The sequence below is a fragment of the Camelus dromedarius genome, chromosome 26 (assembly GCF_036321535.1).
Source record: "Camelus dromedarius isolate mCamDro1 chromosome 26, mCamDro1.pat, whole genome shotgun sequence".
In the NCBI taxonomy this organism is placed as follows: Eukaryota; Metazoa; Chordata; class Mammalia; order Artiodactyla; family Camelidae; genus Camelus; species Camelus dromedarius.
The window spans coordinates 17,213,378-17,235,911 of NC_087461.1; the positions used below are offsets into that span (position 1 = coordinate 17,213,378).

Sequence of the window (22,534 nt, forward strand, 5' to 3'; positions counted from 1 at the left end):
TTAGGTTGTTCTCAGTGAATATGGAGAGGTCAATTAGGAGGCCATTGTATAGACAAAAGATGGTGGCTTGGATGAGGCTGGTAGCAGCAGAGATAAAAGGAACAGGACAGAGTGAGAAATAGCTAGGAAATCAAATTACTAATGATGAATTGCATATAGCATATAACAGAAAAAAATGACAAGGATGCCTTCTAGGATTCTATACAAAATGTGGATGATGATCTAGCAGTATCATTAAGAACATAGACTTGACAGAAAACAAACTTATTGTCACCAGCTGGGACAGGGGGTGGGGAGGGATGAATTGGGAGTTTGGGATTTGTAGATACTACTGTATATGAGATAGATAAATAGCAAGGTCCTAATGCATGGCACAGGGAAATATACTCAATACCTTGTAATGGCCTATAATGAAAAGGAATATGTAGGTATAAATGAATCACTATGCTGTAGACCAGAAATTAACACAACATTGTAAATTGACTATACTTCAATTGAAAAAAAACAAAACAAAACACAGATTTGAGAAGTCAGGACACCTTTGCTCAGAGTTAGCCTTACTTACATGGTATGTGATAGCCACGAGTTATTCGACCTCTCAATTTTCTCAGCATGAAAAGATAATATGTGAGGTTCTTATGAGGATTAAATGAGTTGATGAATGTAAGGCACTTACTTAGCCCTAATGGTGCTGAGCTCTCAGTGAGTGTGAGCTATTCTTAGCCTTTGTTGATAGGAAACATTCAAAGATGACCCAGTTTGAAAGGCGAGTGAACGAGCTGAGTTTTGTACATTTCAAAGATGCATTTGAGGCATTCACATGCAGGTGTGAGGTAAGTGAGCAGTTGGATATTCAGGTCTGGAACTCAGGAAAAATATCTGGGCTAGAGATACAATTTAGTGAGTCATTTGTGTATAGGTGGTAACTGTATACAGAAACCATAAGAGTAGATAAGAGTGCCTGGAAAAAAAATAGGAGAGAGACTGATTCTCTTTTTTGAATTGAGATAACATTTACAGCATAAAATTCACCATTTTAGTGTAGAATTTAGTGACTTCCAGTACATTCACAATGTTTAAATTTGAACATTTTCATCACGCAACAAAGAAACTCTATCAAGCAGTAACTCCCCAACTTTAACATCTCCCTAGTCCCTGGCAACTAATAATCCATCTCTATGGCTCACTTATTCTAGACATTTCACGTAATTCCAATCAAAATGTTAATGTGATTGGTGTCTGGCTCCTTTCAATTGGCATGGTTTTCAAGGTTGATCCATGTTGTACCATGTATTTTTTGAGAAAAAAACTGGGTAGTCACCTCTCTGCCTTGGCAGAGTTCCAAGTTAAGCAAAATAAAGGCAAGCCCTTTGCACTAGTCCTTCAGGGAACCACCAGACAGGTCAAAATAAACTACCACAATAATTTGAGAACAAAATCCAATCTGCTCCCTCTGTGACCAAGAACCTACACTAGAAATGCAGATTGTTGTCTTCAAAACTGCCACTGAGCTGGGGATGAGAAAACGGGACCAGGACAAGTTTAAACGACACAAATTTTTCTACTGAGATTCAATCACCTTTTTCTTGATTAAGTGTTTTCCTAGTTATTTCAAATGTTTGACTCGTTTCCATAGTTCACATAAATTTGATTCTGACAGGTTGTGCTAATTTATTTGCTGTTTATACGAAGGGATGGGTCCTTGGGAGTTCTGTATTCACCATTTTTGCTGATTCACCTCCAAGGGACTGATTCTTGAAGAACATCAACATCTGGTAGTGAAGATGAGTCTGTAACAAGGAATGAGAGGAGATGTCAGAGAAGAAGCAAACAAGAAATGTGATATACTACAGAAGCCAAGAGACAATGGTAATGCAGAGAGTAGCAGCTATCAGTGTCAAATATTCTGAGATCAAGTAAGAAAAAGACCGAAAAATGTTCACTGGACACAGGTACACAGAAGTCATTTGTGACCTTAAGACTATTTTCCAATCGGGCGCTACTGGTATTTTGAGTAGGACAATTCTTAAATGTGAGGGATTGTCCTACACATTGCAGTGTGTTAGGCAACTCTGACAACTAAACACCAAAAGCACTCCTGGCCCCCGCCCCCAAGTCATAACCAAACATATACAAGTGAAAACCAAAAACCAAAAACAACTGCTCCAGGAATCCCGCTTCTGGGCTTATATCCAGAAGGAACCCTACTTCAAAAAGACACCTGCACCCCAATGTTCATAGCAGCACTATTTACAATAGCCAAGACATGGAAACAGCCTAAATGTCCATCAACAGATGACTGGATAAAGAAGATGTGGTATATTTATACAATGGAATACTATTCAGCCATAAAAACCGACAACATAATGCCATTTGCAGCAACATGGATGCTCCTGGAGAATGTCATTCTAAGTGAAGTAAGCCAGGAAGAGAAAGAAAAATACCATACGAGATGGCTCATATGTGGAATCTAAAAAATAAATAAATAAATAAAAACAAAACAGAAACAGAGTCATAGACATAGAATACAAAATTATGGTTGCCAAGAGAGCAGGGAATGGGAAGGGACAGACTGGGATTTCAAAATTGTAGAATAGATAAACAAGATTATACTGTATAGCACAGGGAAATATATACAAGATCTTATGGTAGCTCACAGCGAAAAAAAATATGACAGTGAATGTATGTATGTTCATGTATAACTGAAAAATTGTGCTCTACAGTGGAATTTGACACAACATTGTAAAATGACTATAACTCAATAAAAAAAAGTTAAAAAACAACAACAACAACAACAACAACAACAACTGCCATACATTTCCAAGTGCCCCCTGGAGAATTAGCACTACCTGTTGATGAACCACTACATCAGGAAAATGTATTTCGGTGATGTTATGAGTGGAGACGTTAGACTGCCTGAAATACGAATAGAGGAATGACAAATGAAACCACTGAGGTGCCAGAGACAAGTCTCACTGGAAGTTTGGCTAAAGAGGTGTGAGAGAGCATTAAGTGGGATCAAGGAAGGGTTTTTTTTTTTTTTGATATAGGATTGACATATTTAAAAAGCAATCAAACTAATCCAGATGAAAGGAAGAGTCTGAGTATACAAGAAAGGGACAATTGTTTAAGTATAAAGTAACTGCAAGGGTGAAAGGAAAGCCTATGCGAAGGAAATGGCCTTAGAGATAAGGCTTAACTCCTGTTTTGAAACGGTGACTTAAGGGCAATGCGGTGTATCCTAACTTGTTCTCTCCCTTCCTTGCCGTAGAGACTATTCCTAACACAGTAGCCAGTGTCACTTCTCTGCTCCTAACTCTCCAGTGTCTTCTCATCTGTCTCAGAGTAAAAGCCAGCCTTCTTAAAATGGCCTATTAGATCCTTCATGACCTGCTACCCCAGCCCGTCCTTTAACCTACTTGACTTCATTTCCTAATACTTTCCCCTTCAGTTGCTACGTTTCACCTGCACAGCTTTCCTTACCATTCTTGAACACAGCAGACATACTCTTCCCTCAGGGCATTTGCTTTCTACTGTTCCTTTGCCAGGAACACTCCTCTCCCTTATGACCTTTAAGTCTTTGCTTAAATGTCATCTCAAACACCACTCTATTTAAAATACTACTCCTAATCCAGTACTTCCAATCACCCTCCACTTCTCTCCATAGCACTTACTATTTTCTAAATTACCATATCACTTATTTATGTCTGTCTCTTCCCACTAGAATATAAGCTCCAGGACGGTAGATATTTTTGTTTGTACTGTTCAGTTACGTATCCCCAACACATAGTGGGTTCTCAATAAATTGCTGAGAAAATAGAAGGGTAAGTTGAGTGTATGTATATCTGCATATTTGGAGGCAGGAAAAAATTTCCATTTGGTGGCTTCAGTTTAGGAGGAAGGAGGTGTTATCTTCTGAAAGTGAAGGGGAGGTAGTAAAGTGAGAGGGACAGGTTTGAGGAGAGTGGAAGTTTGAGAAAAATTTTGGAGGAGATGAGAAAGCTGAAGAGAGAAATGTAAGACTGCCTGGCTGTACTAAGGGTCCATTTGATTTGGTGATCATGAGATTTTAGTGGAATCAGTGTATTCTGAAGTCCACTCAACAGTCTTCAGCAGAGTGCAATTGCTTCCAGGTACTGAAGAAAGTGAATTGTTGGGTAATCTCAGGCTGAAGTTTTGCCAGAGGCCAAGGGTTTAGGGTATAGTTTTCAATCTTGGCTGCATTTTATCATGTATCACTCAGAGAAATTAAAAAAAAAAAAAAAAGAAAAAGAAACAGACAGTCCAGTTTGTCAATCCAGATCTTAGCTCTACTGCCAATACATGAGTCAATAAGAATCCCAGGACCTGCTGATCATACTATTTACATTATTATCCCAGCTTACAAGGATACACCATACATTGAGATATGGTGCTCTCCTGAAGGTTTTTACTCCCCCTTTCTAAACCATAATTCTTGTTGCAGTTTTCCTATTTTTCCACATGGTTGAATGAAAGCCACACATCACAAATATGAGAACACAAAGGGTCACCTTTTAGTTATGTGCTGCAGTTACCAAAAATTAAAACTCCATAGGAGCAGAGACCAAGTTAATTTGCTTAGTACTATGTTCCTAAGACATGATACACGGAAAGTCAGCAATGCTGTTTTTGAATGGATGAATGATATTCACCAGCAGTGGAGCACGTATGTGCCATGTACTGCTAAATTATTTACATAATTTCATTTGCTTTTTACAAACAGTCCTATACCCTATCAAGCCAATTTTAAGAGATAAGGAAGCATAATCTCTGAGATCTCAGTAAAATGCCCAAGTTCACACTGCTAGTCAGTCAATGATGTAGCCAGAGCTTTGTATTAGGTCATTCTGATTCCCAAACCCATGCTTTTAATTACTATTACTTTGCAAAGTTTAGAGAAAGGCAAGGACAGAGGGAAAAAAAAAAAAGATAGAAATGAAAAGAGGTTGATAAAATTTCAGGGAATACATTTTTATTTTGTGACCCCTTAAAAATTCCAGCAAAACCACTTGAGGATGCCACTTTTTGATTCTTCCTCCACCAATAGGATCACATTAAAATTAGTCACCTACAGCTTCCGGGCTGATAGTTCTCCCCTGTATTGGCTATGTTAATTTACTGGTTGAAATATGGGTCTTTTGCACATTTACAAACTTGAGGTCTCTCATTAGAAAGATGTAAAAGTCTGCATAAGATTTGCTATAATGCAAATTTATATAAAATTTCAAATGTTATATTTTACCTGTATTAGGAATAATCCAGTGTTTTGCCATTTCATTTCTGACAGCAGGACTGGATTTATAATTCTATTGTTCTTTTAGAGACCAAGCAAAAATGAACCCATATGCCTTTTCCTCTTGAGAATTACAGTATTTTGCTATTTTCTTTGTATATATTTTTGTAGGCAAACGTCCTTTCACTCAACAAATATTTATCTGATTGTCACATAGAGCTTTCATTCTAGTGGGAGACAACCAATAAACAAAACACATTATATGGCAAACAGTATGAGAAAAGTTTAGCAGGGTGAGAGAGAGAGATAGTGGTGAGGTGCTGTTTACATAGTTCTCACAGTAAAAACCCTTCTGATGAGACTTGAGAAGAAATGATAATATGAGCCAAGTAGGTATCCAGTGGAAGAGCAGTCAGGCAGAAGAGCACTAGTGCAAAGGTCCTGAGACAGACATGCTTGGTGTATTGGAGAAAAAGGGAGGACAGAGTGGTGGGAAAAGAATGAGTAAGAAAAAAGTCTCTGGATATGAAACCAGAGGTCATGTGGGTGGGAGCGGTTCACACAGGGCCTTGTAGACAACGCTAAGAACTCTGGCTTTCATTCTGAGTGAGATGGGATGCCATTACTGGGCTTTAAGACAGGAATGATATTGACTAGCAAAGGGATCACTCTGACTGCTGTGTGACTGAGTAGACAAAGTGGAACAAAGTATATGAGTGGGAGATCCATTAGGAGGCCTTTGCTACAGTCTAGGTATAAGATGGGGGCCTGGACCAGAGTCAATCTGACAGAGGTGGTGAGCAGAGATTGGATTCTGGGTAGATTCTGAAGAGAGTATTGGTGGGATTTCCTGATGGAGTGGATGTGAGGTACAAAAGAATCAAGGAAGACTCCAAAGTTTTTAGTCTGGAAGAATGGAGTTGCCATTTCATGAAATAGGGAACACTCGATCAGGATTTGTTTGGGGAGAAAAATTAAGAGTTTGGTTTACCATATACTAAATTTGCAATGCTCACTAGACATTCAAACAGTGCTGTGAGTGAGTCCAGAGTTTCGGGGAAAGGTGTGGGCTGGAGATTCAAATATGTGTTTCATTTAGCCAGAGTTCTGGATGGGATTGCCTAGGGAGAAAGAACAGAGAGAAGCAATCCAGGTTGTGAGATTTGAATTCCGGGGTACTCTAGTGTTCAGAGCCTGGAAAACAAGGAACGAAAGTCATCAGCTGTGTCAAATGCAGGTTGAGCGAGATGAAGCCAAAATAAAACTAGATTTAAGAACACGGAGGCTATTGAAAGGCCTAAGCTTCAGTTTCAGTGGAGTATTGGGATCAAGTCTGATCTGTAGGTTCAAGACAGAGTAGAAGTGGAGATGAAGTTTTTCTGTACAGGGGGGCAGATCAGAGCAATGGGGTAGTATCTGCAGGGAAAAATGGTCTTTTTTTTTTTTTAAACATGGTAGCTATTAAAATATGTTTGTAAGTTGACAAAAGTGATCAAATTGAGAGGGTGAAAATTTTATAAGGAAAGAGGACAATTCCAAGAGTAAAATGGATCTCAATGGAAAAGTGGCAATTTTGGTCTTAAAGAGGAATTTTGACAATCTAGCCCCAATTATTGGAGGCTAGCAGTGTACTCAGATGGAGGAAGGTTGATAGGTGCAAGGGTGGGAGTAGGCTGGACTTGGTACTGATTTCTGATTCCTTTTATTTTCTCAGAGAAACAAGAGCCAAAATAGGAGGACTGGGATGTACTGTCAGCTTTCGAAGATGGTAAACAGCTATTTAAAGGGGCAGGGTAAAGGGATCAGGGAAATCAGCCTCAGGGGGTGAGGACACCAGAAGCTCATTTCAGCGTTTAGCGTGGCTGTTATGTTTTTCTCAAGCATGCAGCGAATTGTGCAGGGTGTGGTTCTGTGAGATAATGGAGAAAGAGAGAAGGGAAGGATCAAAGGTATTTCCAAAGGATTCTTAAGGACAGAAAATGGAATCTGAGGCAATGAGATGAGATTTTAAAAATGGGTGTAGCCCTTAGACGTGACCTTTAGTAAATAGTCAATTCTCATTATCTGAAGCAGCTGTGTTCTACAAAGTTGCCTTCAATACAGAACTGCTCCTAGGTGGATAAACACAGGGTTAGTTTCCTAAGATACTGTGGTCACAGTTTCGTCAACTGATCAATACAGAACTTTATGTCTGTTTCTGTTTAGACATCTTATTTAATATATAGTTGATTCATTAGCCCTGAACTCATCATGGCCAAGAGCACTAATGAGAAACCTAAACGAACCTGAGGTAAGACATGTTTTCTCCACAAAGAACATCACAGCCTTCTTGTTCTTTGAGATACTATGTAACACTTCAGCACTATGCTTGAGGAGCACTTAAAACAAGAAAACCACCAATAAAAAGTATAAAGAAAAAAAAAAAGCTTAAAATATGACAGTGCATATGGTGAAAAGCACACTTGTTCACTGAGTTGAAATAATAACGCAGGGCTTTGCCTTCTTTAACCTCAGCAGGGCCTGTTAAATTTTTCAGTGCATGTCCATGAATGCTGTGGATATTGATTTTGGGATTATAAGTAAATTTCAGTGAGTAGGTGAATTCACAAATATGGAATCTGGAAATAAGGACTGGCTATAGGACAAGTTGAGCCGACATCTAATTATTAAACTCTAATTATTAAACAAGAAATTAGTAATACATTTTGCTGCTAGCTTTCAAAAAGTTTTGCATGAGACTTACATAATACTTTTTGTACTCTTTCAATCTGATGTTTTGTCCTCAATGTATTTGTTACAAAAGTGTTGGAAATTGCACTTAAAAGACTATAGGTGTTTGGGTTTTTTTTTCTTAGTTACTGACAGCTTCGGTAAGCCTTTGCTGGTTCTCGCCAACAGCAATCATCTTAACATTTGGTAGGTGGATGTGACAATTAAGGCTACACAATTTTTTTTTTTTTTAAATCTTTTTCAATCAGTTGTGATTTCACGGCCTTTCCCCCTCATCATTCCATCTCTTCAGTAGGGCAACAATAATGTAACTGGTTGGATACTAAATAAATCCGTTTTTATACTGTTTTTTGGAGGCATCTTATTTCTTCTGATTTCTTTCCTATTTTGCCTTTTTCTCCTAAGTAAATGGCTATATACCTCATAGTTTATTACAATCCTTTTCATTCAGTGTTGCCTTACAAGGATTTTAGAGCAAAGAGAAAACCACCTGAATACCACCATCCTCAAGTAAAGCTGAATTCTGGGGGGTGTATTCGTCCCCCCCCCCCCAATGTGCCAGTGTTGCTGTCCCTGTAGTAATCTAGAAAACTGAACTGGCAGCAGTTTCCTTTAGCATTCCCTGTGCCTTTTTTCACATGCAGGGCCTCCAGATGACTGGATTTGAGCGAAGAGGAACCAGGAGACAGAAAGATGTGAAATAAAGGAGAGGGTGGGGAGGTCGCGGGTGGGGGTGAAAAACATTAAACGAGGATGAGGCGCTTCAACATTTTTTCCAAGTAACCCACCCCCTCCGTCTCCAGGCTCATCAGATGTTTTAAATCACTGGCCCAGGCGGCGCTCCCCCTTGAATCTAGGGCTCCCCACCTTGCGGGGGCGCAGGCACAGGGCCTGCTGGCATTCCGCACAACCAGCCTCCGACGCACACTCGTCCCTCCCCGCAGGGGAAGCTCGCGGTCCCGCGGCGACCGGCGGCGCGACTTACTTCTAAAGGCCGAGCCGAGCTCCGGGCAGCCCAGCCCGCCCGAGGCCGGCCGCGCGCTCAGCGTCCGGCTTGAGGCAGGCGCCGAGGCCCGGCTTCCGGCTCCTAGGAGCGGGCCTGAGGGGGCAGCTCCCATCGCGGCTCCCGGAGGAAGCTCCCTGGCCACCGCCTGCAGGCCCGTCGTCCAACGAGGGGGCTCCCGACCACCCGGCCCGAGCCCGCTGGAGCGGGGGCGGCGGCCGGCGAGCTTCCCCGAGGCCGCCAGCCCGTCCCCGCGCCTCCGGGCGCACGCGCAGCAGCCTCCGTCTTCCTTATTTAGCCCGCGATGGCTCCTCGCGCGCGCCGCCGTCCTGCTCCCGCAGACGCCTCCCTCCCCGCGCGTCCCGGGGCCCTTGGGACCAGCCTCGGGCGGTTGCCAGAGCCGGACTGTCCCTAAACTGGAACGGCGGCGACCGGACGGGCGCGTGAGGACCAGCAGCGGCAACCGGAAAGGGCTGCCGGGTCGCGAGGAGGCGAGGCAGGCCTCGGAGGAAGAGGAAGGCCGGGGCGAGTCGAGGTTTGCCGAAGGCGGCGTTCCGGAGCCGCGCGAGGGTGGGAGAGGAGGGGCGCGGCGGAAACTGCCGAGGGTTGCCGAAGGCCGCCGCGGCCGAGTAGCCCGGATGTAGTTGGTGGAGCGGCGGCATCAGCGGCGGCGGCGGCGGCAGGAGGAGGAAGAGGAGAAGGACCCGGGGCGGCGGCGGCGGCGGCGGCGGGGGGAGGAGGGGAGGCAGGGAGGAGGCGGCGGAGCAGGAGGAGAAGGAGGCCTAGGAAACAGTAGCTCTCCGCCGGGCTGAGCCGGACGCGTCTTCTTGCCCCCCTCCCCCCGTTTCGCCGCTGCCCGGGCTTGAGAGTGAGCGTGGTGTCGGCCGAGGGAGATGGCCCGGGAGCGCCGGCGCCAGTAACGGGGAGGTGCTGAGCGTCGCCGAGGGCGCGCTGGGCCCTGGTGCCGGTGCTGCCGCCCGCCCACCGCCTGCGCTCCCGCCGGCCCGCCCGCCCGCTCTAGCGGCCGCTCTCCCCCCTCCCCGACACACGCTCACAGGCCGGGCATTGATGGTAATGTATGCGAGGAAACAGCAGAGACTCAGTGATGGGTAAATTGTCTTTTCGTTTCGGGCCGGGCGGCGCGGGCGGGCGGGCGGGGGGCGGCGGCGGCGGCGGGGTGGGGGGGCTGTTCCTCCTTATCGGGAGCTGGCCGCGCCGCCATTTTTGTTGTTAACCCTGATCCGGATCGCACTGGGGAGGAGCGGCGGCCGCGCAAGCCGGCGGCGGGCGGGCGAGCGAGGGGCCCGGAGCGGGGCCGGCGGCGGGGCGGCGGCCTCTCGGCGCGCCCGGGAGCCGGTGAGGCGGGCGCGGGCGTGTGTGTGTGTGTGTGTGTGTGTGTGTGTGTGTGTGTGTGTGGGCTCATGGCCGGGACGTTTGCTGGGGCTCCCGCGGGGAGGGGCGCTGGGGGGGGCGCCCGTAGGCTCCCTCGCCGCCCGCCGCGGGATGTCTCATGTCGCCGTCTCTCTTCCTGTTTTTCAGCTGTCACGACCGGAGGGGGGACTCGCAGCCTTACCAGGTACCAGCCGAGGCCGGGGCGGAGGGGCGGATGGGGGCCGGCGGGGGAAGGGAGGAACTGCTACTCGAGCGCAGGCTTCAGAAGTCGCTGCAGGCCCTTCGGTGCCACAGATCCGAAACTAGCACCGTGGGGCCGCGGCAGCCCCGGGATCGGGCTCCCGAGGCGCTCTCCAGCGAGGCTTAGTGACTTATTTTGACAGGTGATTGGAGGAGGTTCAGGATTTTGTTTGTTTTGTTTTGTTGTTTTTTGGAAAAAAGGCATTCTCAGCCAGAAAGGACCTGGCTCTATTATTTGGGTGCGAAGGGATCGTTGGGTGAGGTGGTAGGTGACTCTTGAACCATGTTTCTTTATCGTGTTGGGGAACCAGAAGTTAACGTAAAGGTATTAAAATGAGTTGGACGGCCTGGGAGGAAACCAGTAATTGATTTGCCATTCTCAAGCGTGTTGTAAGTCACTGTCCCTTCCCGATTTGTTTTTGGTGCAAATAATTGCCGTACTAGGGGGCTTTTTTTTTTCCTGTAGGAATTGAGATCTTTGGAAACTTGGCTAATTGAATCTCATGTAGATGGTTCTAGGTATGTGGGTTCCTTTTTTTGTTACTGCAGTGGCTGCCTGTAAAGTTTTAAGAAATTATGATAGAAGTGGCCCCTGTTTTCCAGAGGGGGAAAAGTCTCATAAATGGTTCGTTAACTTGCAGATAACACTAGAAGTAAGTACTTTATACAGCTAATCATTTAGAGGATAGGAGAGCAGGTTTCTAAGTTGATAGTTCCGTTACTGGCCAGCACCAGTTGTTAAAGCTCAAGTTAAAAACCCTAGGTCTTGGGATGTGTAAAAGGTTGTTCATTACGTTTGGGTAAGTCAAAAGATTAAAACCTATTGAATCACACCTTCTAAAACATGATTAATGCATTTTAAAAGAATACTATATCATGGTTCTCTTAAATGTGTTAAATGTCTTTGTTAAATTATTTTGAGGGATTTCCATTATGATAGGGTAGAAGCATCAGCCAACGTTTTTATACCAAAAATTTGTTTCCCGCATCTGCAGAAATAGTTAGGTCTAAAATCCTTTATTTGAATCAAAGAATTGTAGAAGCTAGTGCTTTCCTTTTTTTTGTAGGTTTGCAGAATCATGTTTATGCTTACTTATAGTTTTATATAGCACATCAGTTGTAGAGCAGAAATGTAGACTAAACTCTTTAATTCTCAGAAAAATTTTTTGAGGAATTAATGTATTAACTGTTCGATTTCTTCTGTTTACAAGATTATTAATATAGGAAATTTTCTTAACATGATACTATGATTTGTACAAGGAGCCTTACAGTAACTTAAATGTTTGGGTTTTGTCTGAATGACTTAAAGGCAGAATTGAAAAAGGAAATTTTAATTTTATTGATAGAAATTCATAAAACTTAATGAAGTCAGTATACTGAGTTTTATGCTAAAATTAACTTTAGGAAGTTTAAAGTTTCAATTCTTTCTCTCTTTTTTGGGGGGGTGATGTTTTACAGGCACTTAAGTATTCATCGAAGAGTCACCCCAGTAGCGGTGATCACAGACATGAAAAAATGCGAGACGCCGCAGATCCTTCACCACCAAATAAAATGTTGCGGAGATCTGATAGTCCTGAAAACAAATACAGTGACAGCACAGGTCACAGTAAGGCCAAAAATGTGCATATTCACAGAGTTAGAGAGAGGGATGGTGGTGAGTAGCTTTTTTGTTGAAACTTTCACATGTTTATTTTAAACAATAATTCTGTATAAGAATAAAAGGTGGCAGTATTATTTCCAACTTGTGGAAATTACTATATGGTTGTCAACAGAATATTAGTTTATTTGATTCCTAAACAAATTACTATAGGAATAAGATGCTGATCTGAGCATCTAAAAATGGACTTCAGTGACTGATAGAGAATGCCTTTATGAATGTAGTTTGCCAGTGCTTTACTAATGTTGAGAGAAATCAGAACATTTTTCCAAGAAAGGAACTTCAGTCTTTTCAATTAGAGATTTCAGTTTATTTGGTTTTATTTTGAGAACCTTGTTTCTGCTTGAATTTTTTAAGGAGCAGATGTGTTTCCTAATGGTAAGTTATAGATTTAAAAACTTAGTAGGATTTTTGAGATAGTTTACAAGTTAAAAGAAGTCATATATTCTTCAAGACCATATCAATGTAATTTCTATATTATTTATTTAAATATTCACGTTTTTAAAAGTTTAGCCTCATTTCTTTTGCATTCCGCTGTTATCTTCAGCTGATAACTTACCTCAGGTTCTTTGTGGTGTGAGGCTGAGGAAGAGTAAACTCTTAATTTTTTTCGGGTTTAATGTGCCCAAAATTTTCCAAAATACTGGATTTCATGTCTAAAGCATGCATTGAGAGACAAACCAATCTCAGTAAGGTGATTAAGAATCTATATTTTTTCCCACTATAAGATCTTAAATTGCTAAATAAGTAACGTAGCAACATAAGTGTACCATGTTGACTGTGCTCTTGTAAGCTTCTAAGGAAGTTCAGATTTTCTCAGGCTTTCTATCCCTGATTTTCAACTAGCTTCTGAATACTTTGCTTACTTAAAAAAAAAAAAAATCCCACATCTTCTGGTTCTCTTTTCTGCCCCCTAGGATAGAAATCAGCTATATTAAGTATGACGAGATATTGAGAAACTTTGGTCTCCTTTGTATATAATTACTGGATTGAGGAAATTAATAGTGATCAGAAGATTGTATTGAGATGGAATAATTTAGATGGGTTATTGAATGGGAGCGAAATACAGTTCTATTGAATACAGCATAGCTTTGTCCTACTTATGCAGGTAAAACTATTTTTGTTTCTAAATAACAGCAGGTGGGTTTGGTTGTTAGAAGTTTTTTGGCAAAATTAAACTATTAGTATACTCAATTTTGTGGGTAAACTTTCCATAGTGTTATGATTCTATTACCAACCACTCTTGAAATGAAATGCACTACACAAATGTTACCTCTTACAAGGCAGGTACTGTTTGTACTGTATTGTGCCTTATTTTTAAGATTTTGGTGATTGTGACAAAATAGGATGTGACACTTCATCTCCTTGTAGATAAGTATTTCAGATTCTCTTCGTAATTATGATCTGGTTACTCTTATCATCTGCACCCAAACCTGGGAAGAGGTCACTTTAGGTACTCTAGGAAACTTCTGAAAGTGCTGTCATACATTTACAGGGAACCATGCCTGATAAATTCTTTTACAGGTGAGGTAATCTCAAGAACATTCTGTTGCTTATTCATTCAGCAAACATTGGGCATCTGCTCTGTGTTAACAGCCTTGTGGTATTCCTGGAAGTAATGCTAAAATGTCATCCTGGCCTTGAAGCTGTTCTTAAAGGCTTTGACTCTGGAGAGCTAGTGATGTTTTAGCTGCCTACTTTTTCTGTTCTATTTTATCTTCCTTTTGATTTTAATTTTACTTCCTGTGTGTACATCAGATACCTTTTGTTGGCTTTTAGTTTCCTTTTTGTTTGCATCTGCTTGCTGATGTTTCTTTAGCTCCTTCTGTAAGAAACATTTTTCTGATCTGATCTAGTCATTTGCAATGTTAAGCCCCACTTTCTAGTTTGCTTTTTAGCTGCTTGCTTGTCTTCCCCTGGACCCTTTCAATGCTAATGCCATCCCTGTCTGTATCATCTCTAATATACCTGGCTGACGTGTTCCCTGACACTATGTAGGAATAGTAATGAATACCGTAAAAAATAGGAGAATCTCCATTCTTGAGTTCAGAGTGCATCTTCGATGTTAATTCTTTTTAAAAATGTAAAGTGGTGATTCTTCCCTCAATTAACACATAGATATTTAGTCATTGTGCTTTTTGATTCCAGATGTTTTCTTGTATTGCTAATAAGTGTTTGCAACTAAGATTTTAAAGTGCATATGTATAATTTTATTACAGGCACTTGAATTCCTTAGAGTTTTATCTTTAAATAAATATGAATTCAGATACACGTATAGATACATATTCACCTAACGGTCAAACCCATTGTCCAAAGTCAAATGCAAGTGAATTGGATTATCTGTGTCCTCTCTGCGTGTGTAAGTAACAACTTAATGTAAGAACAAGTCACTATATTTTTGAACTAATTTCAAAATGATTTTTATTTTAGGATTTTAAAAAATATGGTTTAAATAAATTGAGGATCTATGTGCTATGATTCATAACTTGCATTTTACAAAGCAAGTTAAACAACTGTGAGATGTGCTCCCCCCAACCCCTGCCCAGAATCGGTCTTTACTGGCATCTTTCCACATCACAGCATTTTTTTTTTCCAAATAAATTCTAGATTTTTTTCCATGGCATGTTGGATTTCCTTGAAAAGTGCCAATTCAGAGTAATACATAAAAGGACTTCAAGGTAATACTATAAGAAGTCAGAAAGCAGGGATTGAGAAGCATTGTCACTCCCAGAAATCTACAGTTAAGGATTTATTCCAACATAGTATGTACAGTTTAGAGAATTAGAGATTTTATCCCTTAGGATTTATGGAAGGGAATGTAGATTATTGTAATTAAGGGAAATTATGTGATAGTATAACTCATTTAAAAGGTTCTTTAAGTTGGTGAAATAAGTTATTTTTATTTATTCAATGATCTGTGAAAAATAATCATTTGTTTAAAAATAACCAAAGCAAGAATCTTAAGGTACAATTGTTAGGTTTGTTTTTGTAGCTTAGACATGTTTTTAAAGGTACAGCTAACACCTACCCTGGAAGTGAGCATACAGTGCAGGTTGAATTTGTACTTTCATGGAATTTCAGACTCTTCCAGCTTGTTCAAGTATGTTTTTCTTGACTAGTTCTAATGATAATTTTACCAAGTAACTCTAAGAATGATAGTACAAATGAGTCTGGGAAGGAAGGATACCTTTACAGGGATTCTGAAAAGCTGTTGCACAAAACTTCAACCTCTTGGGGGTTGTCCCATTTTTCTCATCATACTTCTAAGAATTAACTCTGAGAAACTTAAGAGATATATTTGCAGTACTTATTAGAAACATCTTTTGAGAGGAGACAGCTTAGCTTAATTGGATAATTGAAAAATACTGCCCTTGATTGGCTCCCTGATCTGTGAGGCTTCACTGATTTTGCATAGCTTCTTAGTTAGCAATCCGGATATCTTTAAGTGCAAAGGTAAAATTGCCCTTCGTGGTTTTACAACCACTGTTTCTAAAGATTTAAAAGTTTGTAGCTGCATACTGAAGGTTTTTATTTTGTTTTGCTAGTAGCCATATCTGGAGAAATTTAGAAATGTATATTCATCTGATTTTCAAATGAAAATGTAACATTTGAAGGAGATTTTTCAGTAGGGAATATTTGGAGATAATTGGTGTTTTTATATTTTTAAAAGTAGCAATGATTTAATCTTGTCACATTGAATAATAGACTGATAATTGTACAATATGTCCTTTTAGTTATTCAAATAATATTTGGAATAAAACGAAACATGCTTTGCATTTGTAATGTTAGAAAGTACTAGAAAAATGAACAGTCTCATTTAATTCTCATGTTGACCTTGTAAGGTAGGTAGAACACATGGTATCCCTGTTTCACAGTCTACAAATGAGGGAAGATTTACTTCTATAAAATGAACCAAGAGTGACATTAGTTCTCTACTCTAGAAATTAGTTCTCTACTCTGGTGAATTGTGTACATTGTCAGAGATGAAACATTTAGGCATATTGGAAGCTTATTTGGTTAGTGTTTATTGTAGCACAAATTAGTATAAAGATTTTGCTTGTATCCTCTTAATGCTTTGGTTACATCGGTATAGTATAATATCAAACCCAGGGCATTGACTTGGTACAATGTATTTGTGCAGTCCTAGACTAAGTTAACATGTCAGTGTTCTACTTTTAAAAATCAGTTTTAACATGAAAGCTTGCTAAAATGTTATTAGGAAGAAGCCATTTTTTTCGAGTTAAGCCCACATAGACAGAGGCTTGTTTCAGAACAACTTAGAAATTTCATACAGAATCTAAAATTTACTGATGTTAAGTGTTTTCCTGTCTAGTGAAAATAGAAAAATATTACCTAGATTTGTCTAAGATAGAGTAAGATAATAAACTAGGCAGATGTGTTTGCATTGGGTTCCATAGGTCAGTTAAAAAAAGACCACAGAAAACAGGAATTCCATTTAAACGGAATAAGGTTGGCAGACTAGCCATCTTAATATTTCAGCTCTTCAGTTCTTCAGTATTTCTTCCTTAATTTTAGGAAATACAAATGCTCTAAACAGTTGTGCATATATTTGGACACATACCATGTCATTTGTCTTGTAGTCATCACATTTTAACATTTTGGTTGTTTTTAAACAGGTGGTTATATGTTTATGATATAATGGATTTCTGTTTCACAACCAAAAATATTTTGGAATGGTTTACTTTGTTCTTTTAAGGCAGTCATAATTGAACTGTTTCAGTTATGCAAGATGTATTTAAAGTTCTTGGTGTAACATAGTTAGGATTTTTGGTCCGTAATACACAGAAAATTTATAAATTCTAGAATGTCTTTCTGTTAAGCATCTGTTTATTGTTTTATTCTGTTGTACAGAATGGTTTTGGTGTATGTAGTGTGTAACTTTGTTACGATGCTGGAAGGAGTGGAGACAGCAATAAGCCAGGCTATCTTTCTAGGGGTTCTGTAACTGGGATCACAGCTACAATTGGGTTCTGCTCTGGGACTCATACTAAGTACTGTAGGTGCTATTTGTCAGTCATTTCAAAACCAGTTAAATAAGGGCTTGAAAGTATATACTGTGAAGAGTCTTTTTAAGATTTATATGATGATTCATAATTTTCAAACCCCTTTTGAATTGTTTTTCCAACCCTTTGAATTAAGCTGATCAGGATTATTTCTGTTTTACTGATGGACGTATAATCCAATTAAAGTATTTAGCCTACTGTTAATTGTTGAAGCTAGAAAGCAAGTCTTTCCGTAAGCTTTTGATAAGCTATACACAAAACCTTTTCCTTACCCTAAAGTTACACTCCAGCTATAACCACTTCTCAGTACAGATATTTCCTGACTTAATGGGGGGGTTACATTCCGATAAGCTGTCTTAAGTTGAAAATGCATTTAATACACCTAACCTCCAGAACACCATAGCCTAGTCTAGCCGACCCTAAATGTGTTCAGAACACATATTAGCTTACTATTGTGCAAAATCATCTAATAAAACCCTGTTTTATAATGAAGTGTTGAATATCTCATGTAATTTATTGACTTTGGTACTGAAAGTAAAAAGCAGAATGGTTGTCAGGTCTGGAATGGCTGTAAGTGTATCGGTATTTCCTCTTCTCATCCTGTGGCTGGCAGGGAGCTCTGCTGCTTCCCGGCTGCAGCCCAGTCACCAGGGGTTGTCAGACTGTGGAACCACCAGCCTGGGAAAGCCTGAAACTTAGAAGTGTAGTTCCCGCTGCATGCCTATTGCTTCCGCGCACCATCATAAAGTCAACAAATCCTAGGTTGGACCATGGTAAGCCTGGGATTGTCTATAATTAAAATACAGCTATTGTAGTCCTGGCTACCTCCTTCTCTTACCTGGACTCTCCAAGCACCTCCTGCATGGTGTCCTTGCGTCCCTTTGGCTTCGAGCAGTTATCTCCCCACACAGGAAGTAGCCAGAGGGGTCCAGTTAAAGTGCCAGTCTGCTTACATCACTCGTGCTCAAAATCCTCCCTTGACTCTCTTACTTACCAACGCCTGTAATAGACCCTGTGTAACCTGGCATCTGGGGATTTCTTCAACTTCTTCACCTGCCTCTCCTTGCCCTGTTTGTGCTCCTCTGTCCATACGGGCCCTGTAGGAGGTTCGTTCCTGTCTCGTTCTGCACGTTACGCTCCCCGTTCCTGGGATGTTTCTCTTTCTGTATGTGCACTTGGTGTAGTCTCACTTCAGTGTGTTTGCTTAAGTGCCTCCTCTCACAATGCCTCACCTGTCCTGATCACTCTGCAACGCCAGCCCTATCTTCTGTCCTCTCCACTGCTCGGTTTCTTCCTTGTACTTATAGTGACCTGATGTTACTTACAGTCACTCTGTTACGGTATGTGTTCCTGAAAGTTACCATGCCATGTAAAATTGCACCTCAGAATTTATGGGAAAATGGTTAGGGGCACAGCATTCAAAAACATTGTCAGTGACATTAAAAAATAGAGGAACCTTACTGAAATCTTATCATGACTTGTTAAATGGTATACAGGTACACAGGTTACATGTGAAGGAGTACATTAACAGTACAGTCAGTATGGGACTTTACCTTGACAAAGACCTGAAGCTAGCTTGTGGAAGGGGGTTGCACCTTGTGAAGCGTTGTGGAGTGATGGAAGGAGGGTTACATGAAAGCTGTAACCACCTGTGGGAGGTGTGACTCATAACCATGAACTGAGGCAGCTGGCAGATGTTTGAGGCGTGTGTGTCTGCACTGTGAATTCCTGTGTAGCTTGGTTCAGCTGGTGCAGCTAGTGTTTGGCAACAGGTGAAATTGGTCGTAAGTGGGAAGTTTGTGTTAGTCTCAAACAGTTTCCTGATAAATCAGTATCACCCAAACATGTCTGCATTTTCAAAACAAGTGTTGAGCCGACAGCTTGCTTGTCCTCTGGAAGATGTTCCACCAGAACAGGGAGTAAATTTGTTAATGATTTTACCCTCTTGTATTCCTGTTGCCTAGAACAATGCCTAACACCTTGGAGCATTTTAGCAAATGGGTGGATGAAAGAATGTTGGGTTTGTCATGATGATTTAAGGGAAATGAAACTGCAGTTTTCTAGAACAGTGTTTCTCAAACTTGAATGTGTGTCCTAATCATCTGGGGATCTTGCTAAAATGCACGTTCTAGTTCAGCAGCTCTGGGCTGGGACCCAAGGGTCTGTCTTATAACAAGATCCCAGATGGTGGCCGTGTTGCTGGCTGTACCTGAGTAACAGAGAGAAGCACTGCCCAGTAGAAGTACAGTGTGGCCGCAAATGCACAGCACAGCACATTTTCTAGTAGTCGTGTTGAAGTAAAACCAAAGTGAAATTGTAGTATATTTTATAAAACGTAATGTACCCCAAATGTTATCATTTCAGCACATGCTTGATATTTTAAAAACTCTTAATAAGATTCTTTACAATCCCTTTTTTGTTCAGAGTCTTTGAAATCTGGTCTTTTACCCTCATAGCATACTTCGTTGGGACTAGCCACATCTCACATGGCTGCTTGCCGTGTGTGATTAGTGGCTACTGAATTGGGTAGCACAGTTCTGGAGAATATGAGCACCCTGTGGGCCTACTTTACACGTGTTCCTGTTTTTCTAAAGAAGTATTTTATATGCTTGATTTCTGAAATACCTATTTATGCTAGGTACAATAGGAATTAACAGGCCCTTGAATTATGTAGTACTGCTTACACTAAAACTTTTCTGTTAGTACATATTTATTGAAAAATTAGGAAATGCAGGGAAAGGGGAAAAATGACCTCAGATCCTATCATTTGGAGTTAATCAGTAGTTTACATAAGACCCATTCTTATGCTATGAAACACCAGAACGATTCTATAAATAGCTTTTGCAGAGTTTTTATTAAAAATGGTCTCATATTATGGTTTTATTTGTCTTGTTTTTAGTATATTTGCACAGTAGTTTCAACAGACACTTGGTATTGGCAGAAGCTATATGAGAGGACTAACCAGTGTACTTTTTTAGTGCTTAGAGAATGTTAATACTTAGCTCTTTAGCTGATGGGTGAAGCCGTCCTTCAGTTAGATTTGCATTTAAGTCCAGTCTCTGGTACTTGTAGCTGGGTGGTGACTTCAGGCATACTACTTAATCCATGTTTTTGTGTCTGCTTCCCTAGGATTGTTGTAGGGTTAAATGAAAATTCTGTATCTGAAACACTTATAAAGCATTTAGCTAAGTACCTAATGCATTATTGGGTTTTTTATCCCTATGACTAATTCGAAGTCAATGTCAGATCAACAGCCCTAGGTCTCAAGCTACTGCTACCTTCTCCCTTCAAGAGTTAGGAAGGAAAATACTGAGTCTGTCAGTTGCCAATTGAGGAGTCTGGCCAGTGAGAGCCTGGTGAAAGAGGGCCGCAGGGCAGTTCTGACTAGCCACCTGCTCATGTCCAGAACTCTGCAGCTGAGAGCCTTCTTAGGCTAGATGGAAGAGCAAACCAAAACACACGTTTAGGGTTATTTCCCCAAATTTGGCTGTTTAATCAAATCACCTGAGAGGCTTTTAAAGCTGTAAGTTGTCTGACTCCCTCTGCAATTACCATGAATCAGAGCAATGGGGGATGGATCCTAGAAAACTGAAGTTTTCTGGTTTAATTTAGTTATTTGAACTGCAGGTCTAGGGAGAGTACACACAGGAGGAGGAACTCTTGAGTTGGACATTAAGGAATATGAATTTTATCATTAGGAATCTAGAAGTTAGAGGGGTGGTTTGCCAAGTCATATGTGTTTCCTGGAGTTTTAAAGAATTTTCTTCTTTCACTTCTTTCCTAATTCATAGATAATAGTATAATTTGTATACAGTTACACATTAAATAGTTAAATTAGTAACCATGGTATCTTATGTGGTATTTAATGCCCCAGAGTGGAACTAATGCTGAGCAGTAGAGAAGTTTCTAACCAGTATTAGCAGCTGGACAGGCCAGTAGAATATATTTGGGTAGTGTCTGAAGCCTCCACTATGACTTCAGCTAAAATGTCTTTTACTCCATAGCTACATCCATCCCCCACATTCCCATGCCATCAGACTTTCTTGACAGTTCAGTGGTAAACGTTTTAGTTTTTCTCTCTTTGGAAATACCCTTCACTGGAGTCAGTACACTCAGGCTGGTGTTAGGTGTTGGCAGACGGTTTTGAAGTTGACCCTTAGGAGTACAACTGACCCTTGAACAACATGAGGGTCAGGAGTGCAAACTGACTCCCCGCACCCCCTACCCTGTTGCGATTCTGTACACTTGGCCCTCCTTACCCATGGTTCCACATTTCAAATTCACCCAACCTCAGGTCATGTAACTGTAAAATGTATTTATTGAAAAAAGTAATCTGCTTGTAAGTGAACCAGTGCAGTTCAAACCCTTGTTGGTCAAGGGCCATCTGTAATTGCATTTTAAAAGAAACTTAGGATTAGTGTGGTTGGTGTATGTAGATAGTGCTGGCCTTCTGGTTTAATCTTTTATTACTTCTGAATTGTATGACAGTAGCCAGAAGAGCATGGGATCCTGTTAGCATCTTCCAGAGGGTTTTGACCTGTACTCTACTCACAGAACTTGTCTTTTCTGGTAGCGAAAAAGCAATACTAGTAAGATGTTGTTTTGGAATATTTTGGCATAGATGAGAGGATCATAATAAATTATTTCTGCATTTAGTAAGTGCATTTGTGAAGAATAAGTTCATTACATAGTACATGGAAAGACTTAAGGATGGTCTCTAGAGTGGGAGAACTATGGGGGGGTGTTATTCTTACGAGCTGTTTACTTGTTTTTTTGTTTTGATGTGTATTTATTGAAGTATAATCAGTTTACAATGTTGTATCAATTTCTGGTGTACAGCACAATACTGCAGTCATATAGGAACATACATATATTTGTTTTTATATTCTTTTTCACCATAAGCTTACTACAAGATATTGAATATAGTTCCCTGTGCGGTACAGTAGGAACTTGTTTATGTATTTTCTATATAGTAGTTAGTATCTGCAAGTCTTAAACTCCCAATTTATCCCTTCCCCCCTATTTTCTATGTGAGTTTGTTTCTGTTTCTGTTTTATAGATAAGTTCGTTTGTGTTTTTTTTTTTAAGATTCCACATATAAGTGATGCCATATGGTATTTTTCTTTCTCTTTCTGGCTTACTTCACTTAGCATGACATTCTCCAGGTTCATCCATGTTGCTGCAAATGGCATTATTTTATTTTTTATGGCTGAGTAGTATTCCACTGTATAAAT

General features: G+C 40.7%; 2 protein-coding genes across 7 annotated transcripts in view; one reads left to right on the top strand and one right to left on the bottom strand.

Moving 5' to 3' along the window:
- Nucleotides 1–1,646: 1,646 nt before the first annotated feature.
- On the bottom strand, nucleotides 1,647–10,053 carry LOC135319385 (collagen alpha-2(I) chain-like). The gene is made up of 3 exons (XM_064479340.1): nucleotides 10,043–10,053; nucleotides 8,970–9,583; nucleotides 1,647–1,790 (listed from the first exon to the last, which is right to left on the bottom strand). The coding sequence occupies exons 1-3, from the start codon at nucleotides 10,051–10,053 to the stop codon at nucleotides 1,735–1,737; spliced, it is 681 nt and encodes a 226-aa protein (XP_064335410.1). The 3' UTR covers nucleotides 1,647–1,734.
- The window catches only part of WAC (WW domain containing adaptor with coiled-coil), a 74,484-nt gene continuing 61,344 nt past the window's right edge, over nucleotides 9,395–22,534 (top strand). For 2 of the 6 annotated variants that reach the window (XM_064479432.1, XM_064479434.1), the window contains exons 1-3: nucleotides 9,657–10,096; nucleotides 10,527–10,562; nucleotides 12,059–12,273. In XM_064479432.1, the coding sequence (XP_064335502.1) occupies nucleotides 10,056–10,096; nucleotides 10,527–10,562; nucleotides 12,059–12,273 (292 nt within the window). In that variant the 5' untranslated portion in view covers nucleotides 9,657–10,055. Of the gene's footprint in view, nucleotides 9,523–9,655; nucleotides 10,097–10,526; nucleotides 10,564–12,058; nucleotides 12,274–22,534 lie in introns of those variants that run through there. The other 4 variants (XM_031444591.2, XM_031444597.2, XM_031444598.2 and 1 more) reach the window with 3 other exon arrangements.